Source organism: Rhagoletis pomonella, unplaced genomic scaffold, assembly GCF_013731165.1.
Source record: "Rhagoletis pomonella isolate Grant_MI unplaced genomic scaffold, Rhpom_1.0 Rhpom_scaffold_00010, whole genome shotgun sequence".
In the NCBI taxonomy this organism is placed as follows: Eukaryota; Metazoa; Arthropoda; class Insecta; order Diptera; family Tephritidae; genus Rhagoletis; species Rhagoletis pomonella.
Window position 1 is genome coordinate 19,169,872 of NW_023458564.1, and position 18,811 is coordinate 19,188,682.

The 18,811-nt window shown below is 35.3% G+C and overlaps 1 protein-coding gene across 2 annotated transcripts; it reads left to right on the forward strand.

Moving 5' to 3' along the window:
- The first annotated feature begins 28 nt into the window (after window positions 1-28).
- LOC118746124 (helicase POLQ-like) lies at window positions 29-18,805 on the forward strand. Of its 2 annotated transcripts, XM_036479908.1 has the most exons (10): window positions 29-808; window positions 878-1,255; window positions 1,561-1,739; window positions 1,816-2,089; window positions 2,177-2,382; window positions 2,458-2,603; window positions 2,665-3,118; window positions 3,219-4,100; window positions 4,164-4,298; window positions 18,251-18,805. In XM_036479908.1, exons 1-10 carry the CDS (start codon window positions 202-204, stop codon window positions 18,317-18,319), a joined length of 3,330 nt encoding a protein of 1,109 aa, XP_036335801.1. In that variant the 5' UTR covers window positions 29-201; the 3' UTR covers window positions 18,320-18,805. The 2 variants fall into 2 exon arrangements, with proteins under 2 accessions (XP_036335801.1, XP_036335800.1); XM_036479907.1 differs by having other exon boundaries at window positions 29-1,255.
- The last annotated feature ends 6 nt before the right edge of the window (window positions 18,806-18,811 follow it).

Below are 18,811 nucleotides of genomic sequence, written 5' to 3' on the forward strand. Positions count from 1 at the left end.
TCGGGTTTACGTACCGGTAGGTTTACGTTCTTGACTAATTTCAGCTTAAGAAAAATGTTAAGCCATTTATGCAGCGATAGTGCTACGATGTTTTGTCCATTCCTAGTGGCGCAAGTTTAAAATTATTTTGATGACACTCAAAACTGATTAACCAGGTAAATTCGCATTTATCATAAAAAAACTTACTAGCGTATATTTGCAATGTCGAAGAACGCGCGAAAACTCGAGTGGTGTTCTCCAAAATTAACAGCTAAACGGAAGTGCTTAGATAAAAAGCGAATAAATGCTGTGCTCCAAACGGAAAATTTATTCTGGCCTGAAGATGACGAAGATAGTTTTTTCACAGCTTCTAAAGTGAACTATGTAATAAATAATAAAATTAATACTCATAGCCTTGAGAAAAATGATACCAACTTACTTTGCTCTCAAGTGACTATGGGTGCCCATCAGGAAATAACCCTCTTTGGAACACAGCAAAATAGCTTAAAATTAAGCAACTTTAAGGAAGATACTTTTTTTTCTAAATCTGTATTGGATACTGTGATGACTGAATATGAGGAAATTGTTGAAACCAAGAATGATAGTTGTTTACCAGATAATTGCCACGACGATAAGAGCGTCCTAACTGTATCTGCAGTGGAAAAGTTAATAAGCTACAGTCCACTAGAGCTTTTTACCAGCATAAATCAAAACAGCATGACAGATAAAACACCCTTGGAAGACACAGCATTATTAAATATGGAAAGCAGTAATAACTTTCATCAAGGTAGAGCTGATGAGAGCATATTTAATACCATTAATTTACACAGTGAGCAAAAGACTGGAAGCCAAAAGCAACTTAAGTTCGATGACACCATATTTGCGAATATTAATATAGAAGATCTGACGAAAGACGAGGATAAAGAACTTTTTGTAGAAAATATCCAAGATGATGCGGGAGTTCAAAACTCTCAAAGATTCCTAGATGACGTTGCAATATTTAAAGTGCCTCATGCTCCTGCACCAATTAGCTGTAAGGCAGGACAGAAAATCAAAGTTCCCCAGCGCGACAATTTTGTTAGTGGATCGCAGTACACAGTGCACAGTCATTTATCAAATATTACATCTATTGCTAATCTATCTCGACTGGACTGGGACTCTCAGGCATTTTCAGATAAGATAGAAAACGATTTTCCAAGCAAAGGTGCATTCTTTGGACTACCGGACAAAGTTAAACGTATGATTTTCGAATATAAAGGCATACAAAGTTTATACGGTAAGGATTAAATATCGTCCGAATTATGCCAGAAAAGAAATGTTGGGAAATCAATTTTTTTTAATGAGACCACTACATTCATTTAATTAAATTCATTAATTAACATTTCACAATATTGTGGTATCCGTGTACGCATGGTATTCTCAGTTTCAGTATAACATAGAACATCGAATAGTTAATCAAATCAACGCAATAACTCAAATTTGGTAAATTTGTACATTCGTGTTTCTGGCATATGGGTGACGATACTTTATGCAAGTATTTCAGTTAAAATAGTTTTATTCATAAAACCTTATATTCCTCAGAGTGGCAGGAGGAATGCTTGAATCTGCCAGCTATTCATGAGCGCAGGAACTTAATCTATGCCCTCCCAACAAGCGGCGGAAAGACACTTGTTGCCGAAATATTAATGTTGCGCGAGGTGTTGTGCCGTGAAAAGGATGTACTTTTCATACTGCCTTATGTCTCAATAGTACAAGAAAAGGTATATGAGTATTCAAAAATTATTTTTCTTAACCAACGAAATTCAAGGTATACCTACATATCTAAAATTAATATAGGTCAGCGCTATGTCTCCATTTGCAATCGCAATGAATTTTATTGTGGACGAATATACCGCCGGGAAGGGAAAATGTCCACCAATGAAACGGAGAAAACGAAAAAGTATATTTATAGCTTCGATTGAGAAAGGTGCTGTTTTAATAGACAGCTTAATTGAGGCGCAACGTGCGGACGAAATAGGTCTGATTGTGGTCGACGAATTGCATCTGATAGGCGAAAAGGGACGAGGGGCTACATTGGAAGCTTTGCTTACAAAAATTATGTTCATAGATGGTAACTGCTTCGTCCATAGTGATCACTTTTTTATTGCACTAATTTGTTGTTTTTATAGATAAATACATTTTTGAATATAATTTTTAGTAAATATTCAAATCGTCGGCATGAGTGCCACTATCGGAAACCTGGAAGAAGTTTCTAGCTTTTTAAAAGCAGATGTATATACACGCAGCTTTCGACCTGTTGAGTTGAGGGAGTTTCTAAAATGTGGCAACGATATTTTGGAGATTAATACAGCAGGCAAAACACTGGATGAAGTGTTTGTTTACAGTCGTAATGTAAATTTCAATGTAAGTTAATAAATTAGTTAAATATTTTATATCTCTTCAACGTACATTTTTGTTTTAATTTCTCTTCAAACTCAGTACAGCGAATCTTTATCACGTTCCGACCCGGATCATCTAGCTGGATTGGTAGCAGAATGTGCTCCTGAGCATTGTGTGCTGGTGTTTTGTCCATCGCGGAAAAATTGTGAGAATGTTGCTTTGCTTTTGAGTCGCATTTTACCGAAGTACATTTATGTCAAGCTTATATAAAGCCCTCAAATTTATAACTTATTATATTCCGTATAGAAAATTTGTGCAACATCGAAAACGTGAAAAAGAAGATTTAATGGATGCTTTGGATAAGGTATGTGGTGTGCTTGGGGACGTCTTGGCTAAAACTATTCCATATGGCATAGCCTATCATCACTCGGGCCTTACCATTGATGAACGGAAGTTTATTGAGACTGCATATCGTTTTGGTGTATTAAGTGTAATTTGTTGCACATCGACTTTGGCGGCGGGTGTTAATCTTCCCGCAAAGCGTGTTATCATACGTGCACCCTATGTGGGTTCGGAATTTATGACTCTTTGTAGATATAAACAAATGGTAGGGCGTGCTGGACGTGCAGGCATGGGTGAGGCCGGTGAAAGTTTTCTAATTACAACAAGTCGAGACAATATTCGTGTTGGCGATATGCTTTTTTCGCCTATGGATAAAGCAATAACTTCTTTAGATTACGAAGATTGCATAGGTTTACAGGTATGTAACTAAAGGATTTTGCCGAATGTTTATTACGATTAAGACTAGCTAACTTATTTCACGTTAAAAACACCAAATTATCTTTTAATTTTATTTGCAGAGTCTGGTTATAAGTGCAATCGGTTTAGAAATTGCTAACTGCCGCACAGACTTATATCGTCTTGTAGGTTGCACTTTGCTTTCTGTACAAGCCAATCAACTAGGACTTTCGACAGAACAAATGGTTCTTAAACTTATTCGTGAAATGTTTAAACACAAAGTATTGGAATTGTGCGCATCGGTGGCATCCAAAAAGGACATCCCAGACATACTTACCACACAAGACGTTCAAAATGTAAGCAGTCGAACATCTCATGAGCATCGCCGGCTTTTCATAAGCAAATCGACACGCTTTCAGCTTACAAATATTGGTCGTGCCGCTTTTAAGGCAGGTATTGATTATAAACACGCCTTTGCAATACACGCGGAGCTGAAACTCGCGCAAAAACAACTAATATTAACGAACTATGCACATCTACTGTATCTAGTAGTGAGTTTCAATTCGAAAGCAAAAGGTGATGAGTTATTTCCAGCGGAAGCTGGTATACTTTATCGGGTATATATGTCATTAGATGATACTACGCAAGCCCTCTTCAAACTTCTCGGCTTCACCGAAGCGGTTGCAGTGAAAATGGCAAAGACGATGTCCGTTCAAGGACCACTGGAACTAAAATTGAATCGTCTCTACAAAGTGTTGGTTTTGATCGATATTTTAAATGTACTACCTTTGCATGTAGTAGCGTCAAGATATAAAGTAGAACGAGGAATGTTACAGACGCTCATAAATCAATCAACTGCAGCGGCCAGTGCAATAGTGCGGCTCTGTGAGCAATTGGATGCCTTTTGGTGTTTTAAATCACTGTTTGAGCGGATAAGTGCGAAATTGGATCGGTGTGGTACAATGGAGTTAGAACCATTACTTGATTTGCCGGCCGTAAAAATAGTATATTCAATGATGATATAATAAACAAATTGGTATCAGAAAAAATGACTGTATTTCTTTCAGAATCGTGCTAAACAGCTTTATAGTGCGGGCTTCAAGACAATTGAAGACATAGCTAAATGTAAACCAATTGATTTAGTGCGTTTGGTGGAACATATGCCAATGAAAATTTCGAAGGAAATTATCTCGGCTGCAAAGGTAAGTTTCTGATAAAGTAGTAAAACGTGTACATATCTTTATATAGTGTACGTATGTATTAGGAATGTATTAGGGATCCCGGCCTTTTTTAGGTCACGAAAATTTCGGGATTTGTAATTTGCACTGATGGGAATAATAGAAACTCCTTTTCTGGACCAGTATTGGTTATATCTCTTTATATAGTGTACGTATGTATTAGGGATCCCGGCCTTTTTTAGGTCACGAAAATTTCGGGATTTGTAATTTGCACTGATGGGAATAATAGAAACTCCTTTTCTGGACCAGTATTGGTTATATCTCTTTTTTTTTAAATTAATATTTAATAATTAGAATTTTTTTTTTATAAATGTTTAGCTCATTTTACATATAACACCTGCGATAGTAAATTTTACACACAAAAACCAAATATATTCGCGAAACCATGGGCTAAATATAGTAAAATTGCGTTTTTAGTTGTATCACTCTCACGACAGAAATTCAAAAATGATTTAAAAAATTCAGTGAAATGTGCTTAGAGAAAAAGTATGGGTATCAAATTAAAAAGGAAACTCTGTAGAATTTAATCAGATTCAATATTTTGGTGCATAAGGACTGGTAAGTATTGAAAATGGCCTTTTAAAATTTTATCCTTTGAATTTGCAATATTTGTTTTTGAAAAAAATTATATGTTAAGGCCTTATGTAAACTCGATAACATCCTCGAATTTCGTGCTTCTAACTTATCAGTTTAAAAAATTACCTATTCGTCCTTGTGAATCAAAAAATAATAATTTTTGTAAGTTCTAAAGAAATTTTCTCTTTCATTTGGTACCCTTATTTTTAGCCTAAATTGCATTGAATTTTTTAAATAATTTTTGGAATTAATCCATTTTAAGTAAAAAAGTAGGTTTCAAACCCATTTATTTATTATTTATTTTATGGTAGGAGAGATAGAAGCAACTTTTTGGATTTAAGTTGTTGAAAATGATGAATATCTAAATCCCGGACTTATCCCGGGATTCCGGGATTGTGATAACGACATCCCGAAAATCCCCTATCAAGGGCTGTTGATTCGGCTACCTAACCCCGTTTGGGTCGGCGAAGTCTCTCCCAAATCGCCGCATCGTCGCATCGTGTGATTACTAACAGCATCGTCGATTTCTGTGTTGCCACTTTGTGAGTAATTCCTCAAAACGTGAGGAATTTCGGGTGCGCTTGAGTATTTTTTGGGGATTTTTATTTTGAGGAATTTTCTATCGACATATTTGAAATAAACAAATGTTACTATGTTTTACACAGCAGAGTTGTTATAAAGAGCGAAATACACCACACAAGCGGCTTGTCAAACATTCTTCAAACCTACTTTTCCCATTTCGCCATACACCATGCAAACATGACTCGTTCAAGCAAAGAATTTTGGTTTCCTTCCGGGTCACAATGTAAAAGGGTTTGGTTTTTTTCGATTTTTCTCTTGCGTCCTCATTCGGTAAAAATTCCGTTGCGAATGAGGCGATTTTATCACACACAATGTAAGCGGTTTGATCAACGTCAACATGGCGGCCAGAAAATCAAAAAATTTTGATTTTTGTTCACATTTCCCTCAAACGGCTTGTCAAACCTTCAAACACCCTCATACACAACATAAATAGCTTTGAAGAAAGGGATATTTCGCTTGGTTTGTCAAGCTAAATATTCAAAATGTTATCAATAATTCTTTGATTCTATCGTTATATTTTCAACTTATTTGAACTTGCAACATTTCGATAACGAATGGCGAGAACACGCATTGTTCGATCATAAGGATGTTCATATTGATTCTTCATTAGCTCCAGAAAACTATAGGGAAAAAGTTTCTGAATTAAAAGATGTTTCTGGTTCATATAAGTTTCCCAATTAAAAGAAATTATATCTGCATTACTAATATAACCCTTTTCTAATGCTTCAGTAGAACGTATATTTAGTAAATTAAAAATGTGTAGGACTGACTTGAGGACCAGATTGAGCGCTGATATAGTTGCAGCAATATTATATACAAACCAAGGCATAAAAAATAACGGTGATACTTTGTTTGAACCGCAAGAACAAATGTACCAATTGAATTGGAGAATGTAATTAAATTTTATATTATATGTTATACTAAGGACCTGTAAATAATATGCAGTATACAATACTCATATCTGTAATAAGAAAATTTTGAGCAATTTGTTCAGATTTTGAGGATTTTTCATTTGTTTTTGAGGAATTTGGTACTTTTTTGTGGCAACACTGGTCGATTTGTAGCAGAGCGCTCCCACGACAGTCGGGTCTACGTAACCGGAACGACCCAGATTTATATTTAGCCAAGAACTGTCACTCCAGCAACACTCCCCAGAAACTTTTTGGGGGACTTGTATGCTGCTACAACAACAACAACCACAACATTTGTATAGTATAGAAAATCACTTAAATATTTTAGATTCATGCAAAAATAGAAACACAAAACAATGTAAGAATAATTGTTGTGTTTCCTTGGGTTATCTAGCTCAGTATCACGATCATTTCTCGCGGAAACGATCTGGATCATTCTTATTGGGGTTGGCAGCACTAATTTAGTCTACCAGCACGAGGATCACGAAATTATAAAGATCCCTTCACTAAATACGGAAAAGTACATTTAAACGAAATAATATTCACTTAAATAAATATTTAACGTTAAGGCGATTCATTTGAATTAAGTTAAAAGAAACAAATAGCAGAATATCTGCTTGTGTATACATTCATTCGTCAGTGCTACCAAACCGTGCAGCAAATTATCACTAAAACAAAACAAACAGAGCAGATCATAAATTGAACCAGATCTCTATCAGGATCATATCGTTGTTGTTGCATATGCGTGCAAATTTTGTATCGGGATCCCGATCATTACCCGAGGAAACATAGCTAATATGTTACATATCGTCGTTTAAAGTACAAAACGGCGTATCGTTATTCTGCAAAACCGCGATATTTAAGGCGCTAACAATAAAAGGCAAAGGCCCTCAAACAGGTGCGATACGATATACTATGGTGCTTCATCTTTATTATGACAATCTTTATATTCCGAATACTTCAAATCGTATAATAGTTTGGGGTAACAATTGACGAGTGGAAATACTAACTCCATTTTAGAATTTTATAATGAACCAGTCGCTCATTTCGTGTCATCAATTGTGTTTGCTGCGATACAATTTTTAAACGCATCGTATCGTACTGGTATACCTCAGTGGTTTGTATTGATCGCATATCGTAAATTTTTGTATCGCATCTGTTTGAGGCCACCTTAAATGCGCGTGTATTTTATTTTTTTAAGTGGGCATTTAAGAAAATGACAAAAACCAAATAGTTTTGGTTTCGGAAATATCATATACGATAAACTAGCTTAACTAGCTTATATTAAATTGTATGTAGGAGAATTTACAATTTTGTCAATTTCTGTACACATACATACATACATACATATGTATCTATGTACTAGAGGACAGCCAAGTTTCCCTGTTGTTGTTGTTGTAGTTGTTGTAGCGGCTACAACAACCCCGCCCAGATCGGTTAATATTAAACTTCCGCGCAATTCCATTTAAACGGCCTAACAGGACATCCGATCGCCGCGCAAATACTTTCTCTCCTTTACTCTCATCGTTCGGGTCAAGTGTGAGTAAGCATAAACCAGTTTCTGCAAGCGTAAGTAAACTACCGATCAATAGCAAGACGCGTAGAGTATTTACTTTGCCTTCCGCAACTACTGCGAGTAAAAGGTATTTGCAAGTATAGTACTCTACTGGTAGTACTTGAGTATTTCCGAAGAAAACATATATTTGTGGTAGCTGAATAAAACTATGGGCAGGAATGTAGTGGAGCGATGAAGAGAACGACGAGCAAAACGTACTTTCAACTAAAATGCTGATATACATACATAAGCACATATGTATGTATGTGCATAGTGCATGTGTGTATATACATATACGTATGTGCATAGATATATCTATATATATATATATACATATATATATATATATATAAATATATAATTGGGCTTTCGCACGAGGCGATTTTTCAGGCAACTTTTGCGTTCAACTCACGCAATATTGCACGAAAAAAATTTAATGGTTAAAATTATCAAAATATAAAAAAATATTAAAATATTCGCCATAAAAAGGCGTTTTCGTTCTTCAACTTTGCATTCTACTTTTGGTTGAATGGCCTTTCGGCGCTCTGCATGTTTACATTTTGTCCTTATGTTGCACCAATGCCAATAAAATACTCGACAAGTTTTTGAAGGCCAAAACCATCTACTATTTGGTACGGTCTGCAGTTCTTAATAACCCATTCCGTTACAATCTCTAACACTTGTTTTTGTATGATCTGCACTTAGGTCCACTTTTGCTATGTTTTCGCTGGCGTTTTTTGCAGAATAGTTAGCAAAGCATTTGTGTTTCAGCAAGTTTGAAGTCGATTTTTTGGTGTGTTTAAATATATTGAAGCGGCTTTTACACGTCACAATATTTGGAATGTTCTCATTTGAGTCATTTATAATGAATCCAAATACTTCCCAAACTTTACTTTTTCCAATAACTTTTGAAATTTTGAATTCGCCACTAATAATTTTATTTCGTATACATAGTAGCATTGCTTAAGTTGCTGTTTATGACAACTGATTCGTTGGTTAATGACTGCAAATAGTTTTATACCAAATTAGAAACCAGAAATAATACATTAACGGCCTTATTCATAAAAATTTAATTACATATGTACATAGATTTAAAAAGCTGTTTAAATACAAAAATTGTATAAAAACGTCACTTTACACAACTGTTTAAACCTTTGTTATTTTCTATAAATAAGACCGTAAACATTTCCTTACATCGTCAATTTCCATATTGTAACTTTATTCTTTCAATTTCGGTGACCAGAGCAGCAAACGATATCAACTAGTACGCTAACAACCAGAAATGAAATTTAATACGCAAGTACTTACAGTACTACAAGTGTACAGAGAGTATTATTGCTACTCCCTTTTGGCAGCAGCAAATATCTCTCGTACGCGATGAGAGAAAGTAGAGTACCTACTTTGGTGGAGTAATAGCAAGTACGTCAAGTAATTACTCTCTCAACGCCAAGTAGTGTATGTATGAGGAAAAATAGTAACAATGTGTTGGGAGTAGAGTACAATGCAAAGAGTACTTATTGAACGAAATGCGGCAAATACACTTGCGCTGGACTTAAGTTAATATCTCAGTTGTTGTCGTCAAGTTCCACTTACGGCAGCCCTAAGAAGCGTGCAGCCTCAATTGGGTCGGTCGACAGGGACAAAGGCGTTAGGGTTGTCGGGTTTTCCGGGCATGCGAAGAGATGTTTCGAGTCGTGAGGGGTCTCTCCGCATGCCGGACACTCATTTGGCACATCCGCGTTTAGTCTGCTCAGGTATGAGTTTAACCTGATGCAGTAGCCAGAGCGAAGTTGGACTATTGTGGTTCTTGTCTCCCGAGGCAGATGAAGCTCCGTCTCGTCAATGTCCGGTGGTTGTGTGCCTAGAACGGCATTCACAGGTCTGGAATCTACATAACTCGAGACTGACTCCCAGTGAATGCCGTTCAGGGCCTGTCGATGCGCTGACGGGTCCAGAGGTTGCTTAATGAACCTCTGGACTTTGTCCGTTAGTTCGTAGAGATGCCTCCTGACGTGCCTAGGCGAGGGCTTCTCTGCAAGCAGCTGTCTGTTTGGGTGACCACGTCTGTGGCTCCCAACCAGAAACTGCTTGCAGAGCATTATGTTATACTCCTTGACTGGGAGCATTTTCGCCTCGTTATGCAGGTGGTGTTCTGTCGACATTGGAAGGCTTTCAGTCACTGTCCTGAGTGCAGTGTTTTTAGTCATCTGTAGCTTCATCCACTACTAGTCCCCGGCAACCACACTGGTGCTGCGTAATTTAAAACGGGCCGGCCTATTGCCTTGTATGTTGCCAGCAACGTTTGTTTGTCTTTGCCCCAAGTATTGTCAGCTAGCGACTTGAGGACCTTGTTGCGACTCTGTACTTTATTGACAATAGCGGTTGCGTACGCAGAGAAGGAGAGCAGACTGTCGAATGTTACTCCGAGTATTTTGGGATTATTCACCGTCGGAATCGGTGTATCATCGACGTGAATTCTCAACGGTAGCCTGAGCAATCGTCGGCTTAAGAGACAATCGAGACTCCCTTTGGTTGTTGAGGGAGCTTTGAAATATAAAAGTTGTACATTGGCGGGGAAAGGACACCACCCTGTGGAACCCCCTGTTTTATTTCCTAAGTTTGCTCGATTTGTCTCTAAACATTACCGACGAGTGTCGACCACTCAGATAATTTGCCGACCACCGTTTGAGCCTCTGTGGGAGAGAGGAAGCCTCTATATCTTCTAGTAGCGTGGAATGGCTAACAGTGTCAGAAGCCTTTGACAGGTCCAACGCTACTAGAATAGTTCTCTCACAGGGACGGTTACGGTTAAGGCCACGAGTTATCTGAGAGTTTATGGCGTTAAATGCTGTTGTTATAATGTGAACTTTACGGAAACCATGCTGATGCTTCGCTGGGGTCAGGTGGTTCGTTATATAGGGGAGCAGCAAGGCCTCTAGTGTCTTCGCTACAGGAGAAAGGAGTATTATTGGTCGATACGAATCTCCTTTGTTGGCTGGTTTCCCCGTTTTGAGCAGTAGGATCACTCTCCACACCTTCCAGATGTCTGGGATGATGAGAGTGGCCATTGACAAAATTAGGAATCGCTCTGGGTCCGACGAAGCATGGTCGCCGAAAGAAATTTCGACCCTGTCGTCATGCTTCGTCGGATTGGATAGTGACCTCACGGTTGACCAAAACACACCAGAGGTGAAGTTACAGGTCTTCAGATGCGACCTAAACGGAGTTAGACCGCCGAAACAACAGCCCTTGGTCGGATAAAACCCGAGTCATTCCGGTACGTAGAACCGGCTGTCGTGGAAAAGTTTCCCTCAGCGTTGCTGCTTTGGTAATTTTTAACCAAAATTGGTAATTTTTTTCTTTATTTATTGAACTTGGTAATTTGGTAGTTTATTTTTCAATTTGATAACTTTTTCGATTCGGTGCTACATGTCATGGATGTGGCCCGTAAGCGATTACTTTTGTAGAAATACCTGGTAATCCTGAAAGTTTCGCAAGACGAAAAGTTGTTTCAGCGTTCCTTGGTTCTAGAATGTAATCTTTAACAAACTGCTTGTAAGTGGCTATTGCTATATCTACCGAGTCCTATCCCGGAAGGTTGTGGGTGGTCGTACCTTTACTTGTCAGCATGATTCAATAATACAAGGTTAAATAATTATTGACAGCCGTGGTTTGACACTCCCTTATAAAAGGTTGCATTTACGAAGGACGGAAAGAGTGGAAAAATGAAATCCCTTGGTGCGAAAATGGTAGTAGAAAAGTACGAAAAGTAGGCAATTAGTAGTAAAATTCCTTTTTTAAATTCTAATGTATTTGCAGGAAATCTGCCATTTTAAACGGAATATTGAACGAAATATTAATATACCTACGTGTATTACGTAATTTATGTGCTATTTAGCTGTATAAAAACTGCAAAAGGACTCAAAATTAAAATAAAACTACTATGATATTTATGTAAACATCCAATTTAAAGACAATTTATGTTTTCATCAGTTAAATGTGCTGCGTATGCATATACACATAAACATATTGCACAAAAGCTTATACGTCTATTTCATACCAAAGCTACACTTTTTCCAAGTTAATTTGCAAAGAAATAACACGGTGCCACTGCTAAGGGAGCGGTGCGAGAGACAATTGCCAGTTTATAGAACCTTGTATTATGGAATCATCAATTCTCAGTTCATCAGCTTTGCAATTGCCATCAACATTCCCGTGTATCCCGGCAACCATATGAATAGAGTTCTATGTAAATACATATGTATGCTCTCGTTCAAAAAGCTACGCCATTCAGTATACCCTATAGGGACTTCACATTGTCTGTGTGTGAGTTGAAAGCTTGGCCTTAAGCGTTGAATTTGTAAGATATTTTTGGCCATTTTTTGACATATGTATATTGGCCATAACTGGACAAATATTGATTAGGAAGTGCTCCAAAGTTTGGGGTTTATTCGCATAAATACTAAATGGTTGCAGAATTACATTTGTCTCTTCTATGCTTGCAAGTACCCTTTGCTTTGTTCTCTACTCTAAAGTAGAATGCTTATCTCCCTCCGCACAAAGCCACCACTCTTCATCGGGAGTGCAAATGCTAGTCATACTTCTTCTGTTGAGCCAAATTGTGTACACTACTTGCCACCTCAGTATATTCAGTAATCAAACTTAGCTATTTTTTATAGGGTAGTTTAAGGAGCTTTTCGGCCGGTTGAATAAAAAAAAAAATTCTTTTTCCTCCTACGCGTTTCGACGTTTTTCACATCTTCCTCAGGGAGTCTGGTATTTATTGAAAACAAAACATAAAAAACAAACAATTAGGCACACATGTATGTAAATAAAAATTATAACAAGTACAATACGTTGCACTATGGTCGGAAACATCACTTTTCTTGGCCAAAACTATTAAAACTTAAAATAACGGGATTTTTAACTGGAATTTGAATTTGCAGTATATTTTAAGTGTTTGTATAAAATAATAAATTTTTTTTTTAAATTATCAACATTTAGAATTAAAATTTAAAAAAACAATTTTTACATAAATTTTTTTTTCTTTTCTTTCTGAGTTTTTATTTTTTTTAGTTCTAAATGAGAAAATATACGATACTTACGAGTAAATATGTTGTTTCTGGAAATTGAAAATATGATTTACACACGTATTTTCGAAAATATTAAAATTTTATTAAACTCTTTAATTTAAATACAATTCATTATCCAAAAATGTATTTTCCTCTTCAAGTTCTTCTGGATAATCTTCCTCGTCGTCCTCGTCGTCATCCATATTGCTGCTTGAACTAACAGATTTGTTTCGTTGTGTTCTGACATCGAGAGGTTTGCTGCTTGTCTCCTCTTACTTCGTTCAGATTTCTCAGAGTACTTAAGTTGCGGGCGTCCAGTTAGTGATAAAATTTTTTCATCTGGGCTTAAGACTTGCTTTGCGCGCCTTGCTGACTTCAATTTGCTTTGATTTACTTTGAAAACTTGCTTGGCCGAATGGTGGCTTGGAATGCTGTCAAAGTAACCAGCCGTCTGGTTGAAAAGTCAATGTCTGTTCCCTTAACGTTAATAATTATTTCCAAGAAAACTCTAAAAAATGTATCAAAAACTTTCAGATTTATTTTTAAATTAATGCGGATTAATGTTTGTATTTAAAAGAAATGATAATAATGATACATACATATCTATATCTACATTTACTAAAAAACTATAACTTAAAAGAGCAATTTACTTGAAGGAAAGAGCTATAAGAAGTTTTTCCTCTCGTGTAAAATTTATAAATGTGGGCTTTGCAACATTTTACTATAAGATATAAATATGGAATCAATGAATCATTTTTATTTCATTTCGAATTACCTGCATTTTCTGTGTTAGTTCTACTGTGCATTGAGTCTCTGTGGAAGCGGATTCTAAATTTATTTGCCTGTTTATTACAGTTTCTGAACAAAGCCAGCCAGAATATTTAATTTTAAAATCATCTAATCTTCTATGACACTTTTCCCACTTTGCAGACAAATTAATGTTAAGCATGCGTGGCTTTTCTGATAAATATTTATTGTATTCATCTGAAATTTCATCGGCTCCACTTTTTTGTATAAAATAATTTATTAGTGCGTCCTTATTTTTTCCTTTCTTCTGCTTGGTCAACCAAATATCAAAAACTGCTGAATTCTGTAAACAAATGACGACTGAAAAAAAAATTTACTCAAAAACCTCAAAAAACCGCAAATCGAGATAAACATTTTCAAAAACTAAACACTTCAAAGTAATTTTGGTGTTTAATCTTATGCTTAACACTCCTAAACAAAATGTGTTAAGCTTACTCAAACTTAAAAAATAAAATAAATTCCAAAATGTTAAAGACTTTTGGAAAAAGTTATTTTATTTTTTAGAGTATCCAATTTTTGAGTATTATATTTTACAAAATTAATAAACTTACCATCACCTTCGTTTTCCATTTAAACTTTTATTTAACACGCTTTGTTTTCAGCTTTAACAAGCAATTGAAGTAAGCACTATAAAACACCGAACGCAATTCTGTTTACAAATGAAGCAAACAAATTCAACTTCGATGACTCACCGAATAACGGTGAATTGCATATTACAACAACAAAATTCATTTTTGGTTGTTTTGGAGTGTTGATTACTAGATTTCAAAAACAACAACATATTTCGTGAGTGGAAACATTTTGACTTTTGGCCAACGAAATGAAATTTCCGACCATAGTGCGTTGGTGTAACAATTTTTTCCTGCGAAACATAACTTACATTGAACATCAAACAAAGAAAATATAACAAAAAATACACACTGATATCAACTTATTTATATTTAAGTGTACTTCTGCTCGTCTGTTCTCCTATTGAACATTATTGCTGTCCTGTATGCGCAATTTATATTGTCGACGTCAATTACGACGTTAAAATTCATTGCATTCTGTATTTTTTGTTGTATTCGCAAACTTTCTAATGTTAGTCGCGTTCTATCTCTGTTCTCCACATCTAATATTTTCGCGTTTTCAAAGTCTGCTGTATGCCCGCTATTCGTTAAATGTTGTGCTAATGCAGTCGTTGTCTTCTTATTTCTTGCGTCGGTTTTGTGTTCGCTTACTCTAATACCGAGAGCGCGCTTCGTTGCGCCTATGTATATTTTATTGCATGCTTCGCTACCAATTCGTTTTTATTATGTTATTTGAACGGTGAATTTCTACGTCTAGGGTCGGTGTTATGCAGACAAACTTTTGTTTGCCAAATTAAATGGCGGCTGCTTAGTTTGCTCGGAGGTGGTTATGTCGAGTTTGGCACAGGGTTGCACGTTCATTATGGTTTTCATGGCTATTGCCAACACGAAATTTCAGATGTACATAACGCGCAAAATTTAAAATTTTTGTATATGACAACACCGAATTTGCTGCAGTTTGACCAAACAAAATTAGTTTGCTGTGAGAATCTCCAAACTCGCTCTCTCCGAGTTTGCTGCAACAACAATTGCACGCAGTTTGCCAAACAAAATTTCTGCATAACACCGACCTAGGAAGGCTAACTTGTTTCTTCTTCTTCAGTGGTGAATTGGATTTTGCTGCATTGCGAATTAAAAACTTTTAAGATTTCTTCCACGTCATTTTCCTTACGATAGCGAATATGTCATCTTCATACTTATTTATGTATTTGATATACATATATGTCCTTAGTTTTAAGTTCAGCAATGCTGTCGTCAAGAAGGACTAGTGTTGCAAGCAACGCTTTTTCGTCAATAAGGGTGTTGTGCAGCAATTCAATGTGGTGAAAATTATTTTAGCACTAAAGAAGTGGATAGAAAAATATTTCATGCGCTTGAATATCTCAGGTTTAACCGAAATATAAATGTATTTAGAATATTTATTTTATTAATACATACCCATTTTTTTATTTAACTGGTCGAAGTCGTTGCTCAAATATTTGTAATTTAATATTTAAGTTCATTGTGAAATATATTGAATGCACAAATTAAATTATGGGAGCGATTTATTCACATGGAATTGGAAACAGGGCTGATGATATACTTTAAATAAACTGTGAATCTGCGAAAATATCTTTTCAGAATATGAATATACTTCTTAACTTTTTGACGAAAATTTACGTACGGGCTCGAAATTATGCCAGTAACTTTCAAATATCGTCTCTTGGATGGAACATTTCCGTAAGCGTCATTTTGACAGTTTTTAGTCAAACATGCAGTTATATATTTTAAAATAATTTGTTTTTGTTATTTTGTGGTCTTATAACAATTATATTCAACAATTTTTATTGAGCTTGAGGGTGTTTTTAATGAAAAACTTATTGTGGAAAAGCAACAATAATTTGAAAAAATGGTAGAAGTGATAGCTATTTCGGAAATAACCACATTTCCTCATCAGACTTCTTTCAGTAGGATTAGAACCGACGACCCCACTGACTCAGCCAGTTGCCTACGCACTGTGCTAAGCTCACCTTTCCAATTATCGTTGCTTTTTTCCCACTTTTTCATTTGTTAAGCCAACACATTCAAACGCAGCTATGATTTCTGATGAGGAAATGTGGTGATTTCCGAAATAGCTATCACTTCTACCATTTTTTTCAAATTATTGTTGCTTTTCCACAATAAGTTTTTCATTAAAAACGGCCTCAAGCTCATATAAATTGTTGAATAAATAAAAATTTACGTTTTGTTTCAATTAAAAGACCAATACTAAGCCCCTCTCCAGCCGATTGTCAAACTTTTTCCTTTGTTAGAAAGGTAAAACCCATGTCTTTCAAACAGATACAAATTTTAAATTCGACCAAAAAACAACAAAGTTATATATTTTTGAAGTTGTAACTTGAAGAATATCAAAGTTTTATTATATTTTTTAGTAAAAAACTAATAAACGAATTGATGGAGAAAAACTGTAAGTATAGTGGTGTCCTACGGGCTATAAAAAAACATAATATCTATGTATATGAGAACCTCTGCATATTTTTTGTGTAATCAATAAGATTTAAAAAGTTGATTGCTACCAACCTGAGGAATCACACCATAGAACAACTACTACTAACAAACAACCAACATTAACACTACTAAGCATTAACCGACGAACAGGAATTACTCAGAACGAAAAATTGCACTGAGTATGGCACAACGCCAAAACCGGTTTGTCTCCTAAACAAAATTTGAAAGGGATGGAGGAAATTCGTTCCAAAATATATCATACTCCTACCCCGTCGCAAGCATGAACAATAAAAAAGAAACTAGGCAATTGAAGTAGAAATACGGCCCTAAATTTATCTCAAAATTCAAAATTCACTTTTTGATTGATTATGATGCATTTTATCGAATTATAAGTCCCCACATCTATGTATATACATATGTATATGTTAGATTTCCAATCTTTTGCGCAGTGTGGCTCATAATTTCTTTAATATTGACTCTTCCGTACTCAAATCACCGTTTCTTATGTTAAGGTGAAGTTGCAAGATACACTTGTGGTCAGCTGATTAAGTTAAGTGACATTTTGACCAGTTTTGGTTATTTTTCTATTGTTTGTTTAATGTTTATATTTTTTTTTATAAAAGTCTAGCACATTACATAATCAGCGTGTTGATTTTTAATATTTTTTTTTTGGTTGGCTGCGCATATAAAAGTAATCGGCTATAAAACATCATATCTAAAATTTTTCTAAAATTTTTCCAAATTTTGTACGAAGATTGAAATGTGGACTTATGTGGTGCTAAACTTTTATACAACAATTATAAACATTTAATAGACAAAAGAAAAATAGCCAAATCTGCTCAAAATGTCACTTAACTTAATCAGCTGACCACAAGGGTATATTGGGCCACAGTGTTCTTCGTATATTAAATATTGAATATGTTTATCAAATAAAGTTGTGATGTCTCTTCACGACAAAGTGAATACAAAAAAATTTTAATATGCTTTCAGATTTCAAAAATAAACTATAATAACAATTTGAATTGAAGTACCCATTGAAGTGAATGATTTATACAAACTACTTTACGCAGTTTTGACCGTAACCGTTACGCGAACAAAGTTATATTACCATTGCTAGCAGGTATAAAAATAGCCCACCTTACGGTTCTCTTCCTCTTAAGTTTGGTACTTTTTTATCTTGAAAATGCACTTCGAAGCTGAAAAAAGGTAGCGGCGGACTCGGTGCCACATAGGGGTTTTTTACTTCTTCAAGAGATATACTAGTCTTGTTTGCTTTAGAACGCAGCAGATTTAATGATGTGATAAAATATGTATGTATGTATCTATTAATGTTATTTTCGTGCTTCTAATTTCACAGATTATACTAATGAAGAAGTTGGACTACCTAGAGGAAGAGGCAGAAGCATTGAAAATGTGTCTGACATAGGACATCTGTGGATAACTTTATCATTAGAAAGCATTTATGAAAAAAATGTGTTTAAATTATGAAACAATTGATGGTCTTATACATAGATATCATTATTTTTATTTATTGCTTTTTAATACATTTCGCCTTTTCATCAGCGCAATGCGTGTACATACATATATGTTATTATTAATTTCTTATTGTTAAAATTTCACCATGTAATTTAGAAATTCTCAACATAGAATATTAATTTTAAAATAATTAGTGTACACAAGGCAATGCTTGTAATTTGTAACTTTCGGAACGTAGTAATTTTAAGCTTAAGATACGTTTAAAATAGCGTTTTCCAATGTGTTATAATTGTACAAAATAATTTACAAAGTATACATTACGTAATAAGATAATCCGGAAAACAAAACTAGTCGAAATCGCTAGGGAACCAATGGATTTACTGGGTACCATAATAATCAAGGCGAATTCATATATAATTTATAAATTATATATGAATTCGCC

What these genes read in the sequence shown, in the direction of transcription:
- LOC118746124 (XM_036479907.1), top strand. Translation starts at nt 202, where the DNA reads ATGTCGAAGAACGCGCGAAAACTCGAGTGGTGTTCTCCAAAATTAACA. An exon ending in AAGATTGCATAGGTTTACAG is followed by an intron (nt 3,119 to 3,218) that starts GTATGTAACTAA and finishes TTTTATTTGCAG; the next exon opens with AGTCTGGTTATAAGTGCAAT. An exon ending in AAATTATCTCGGCTGCAAAG is followed by an intron (nt 4,299 to 18,250) that starts GTAAGTTTCTGA and finishes CTAATTTCACAG; the next exon opens with ATTATACTAATGAAGAAGTT.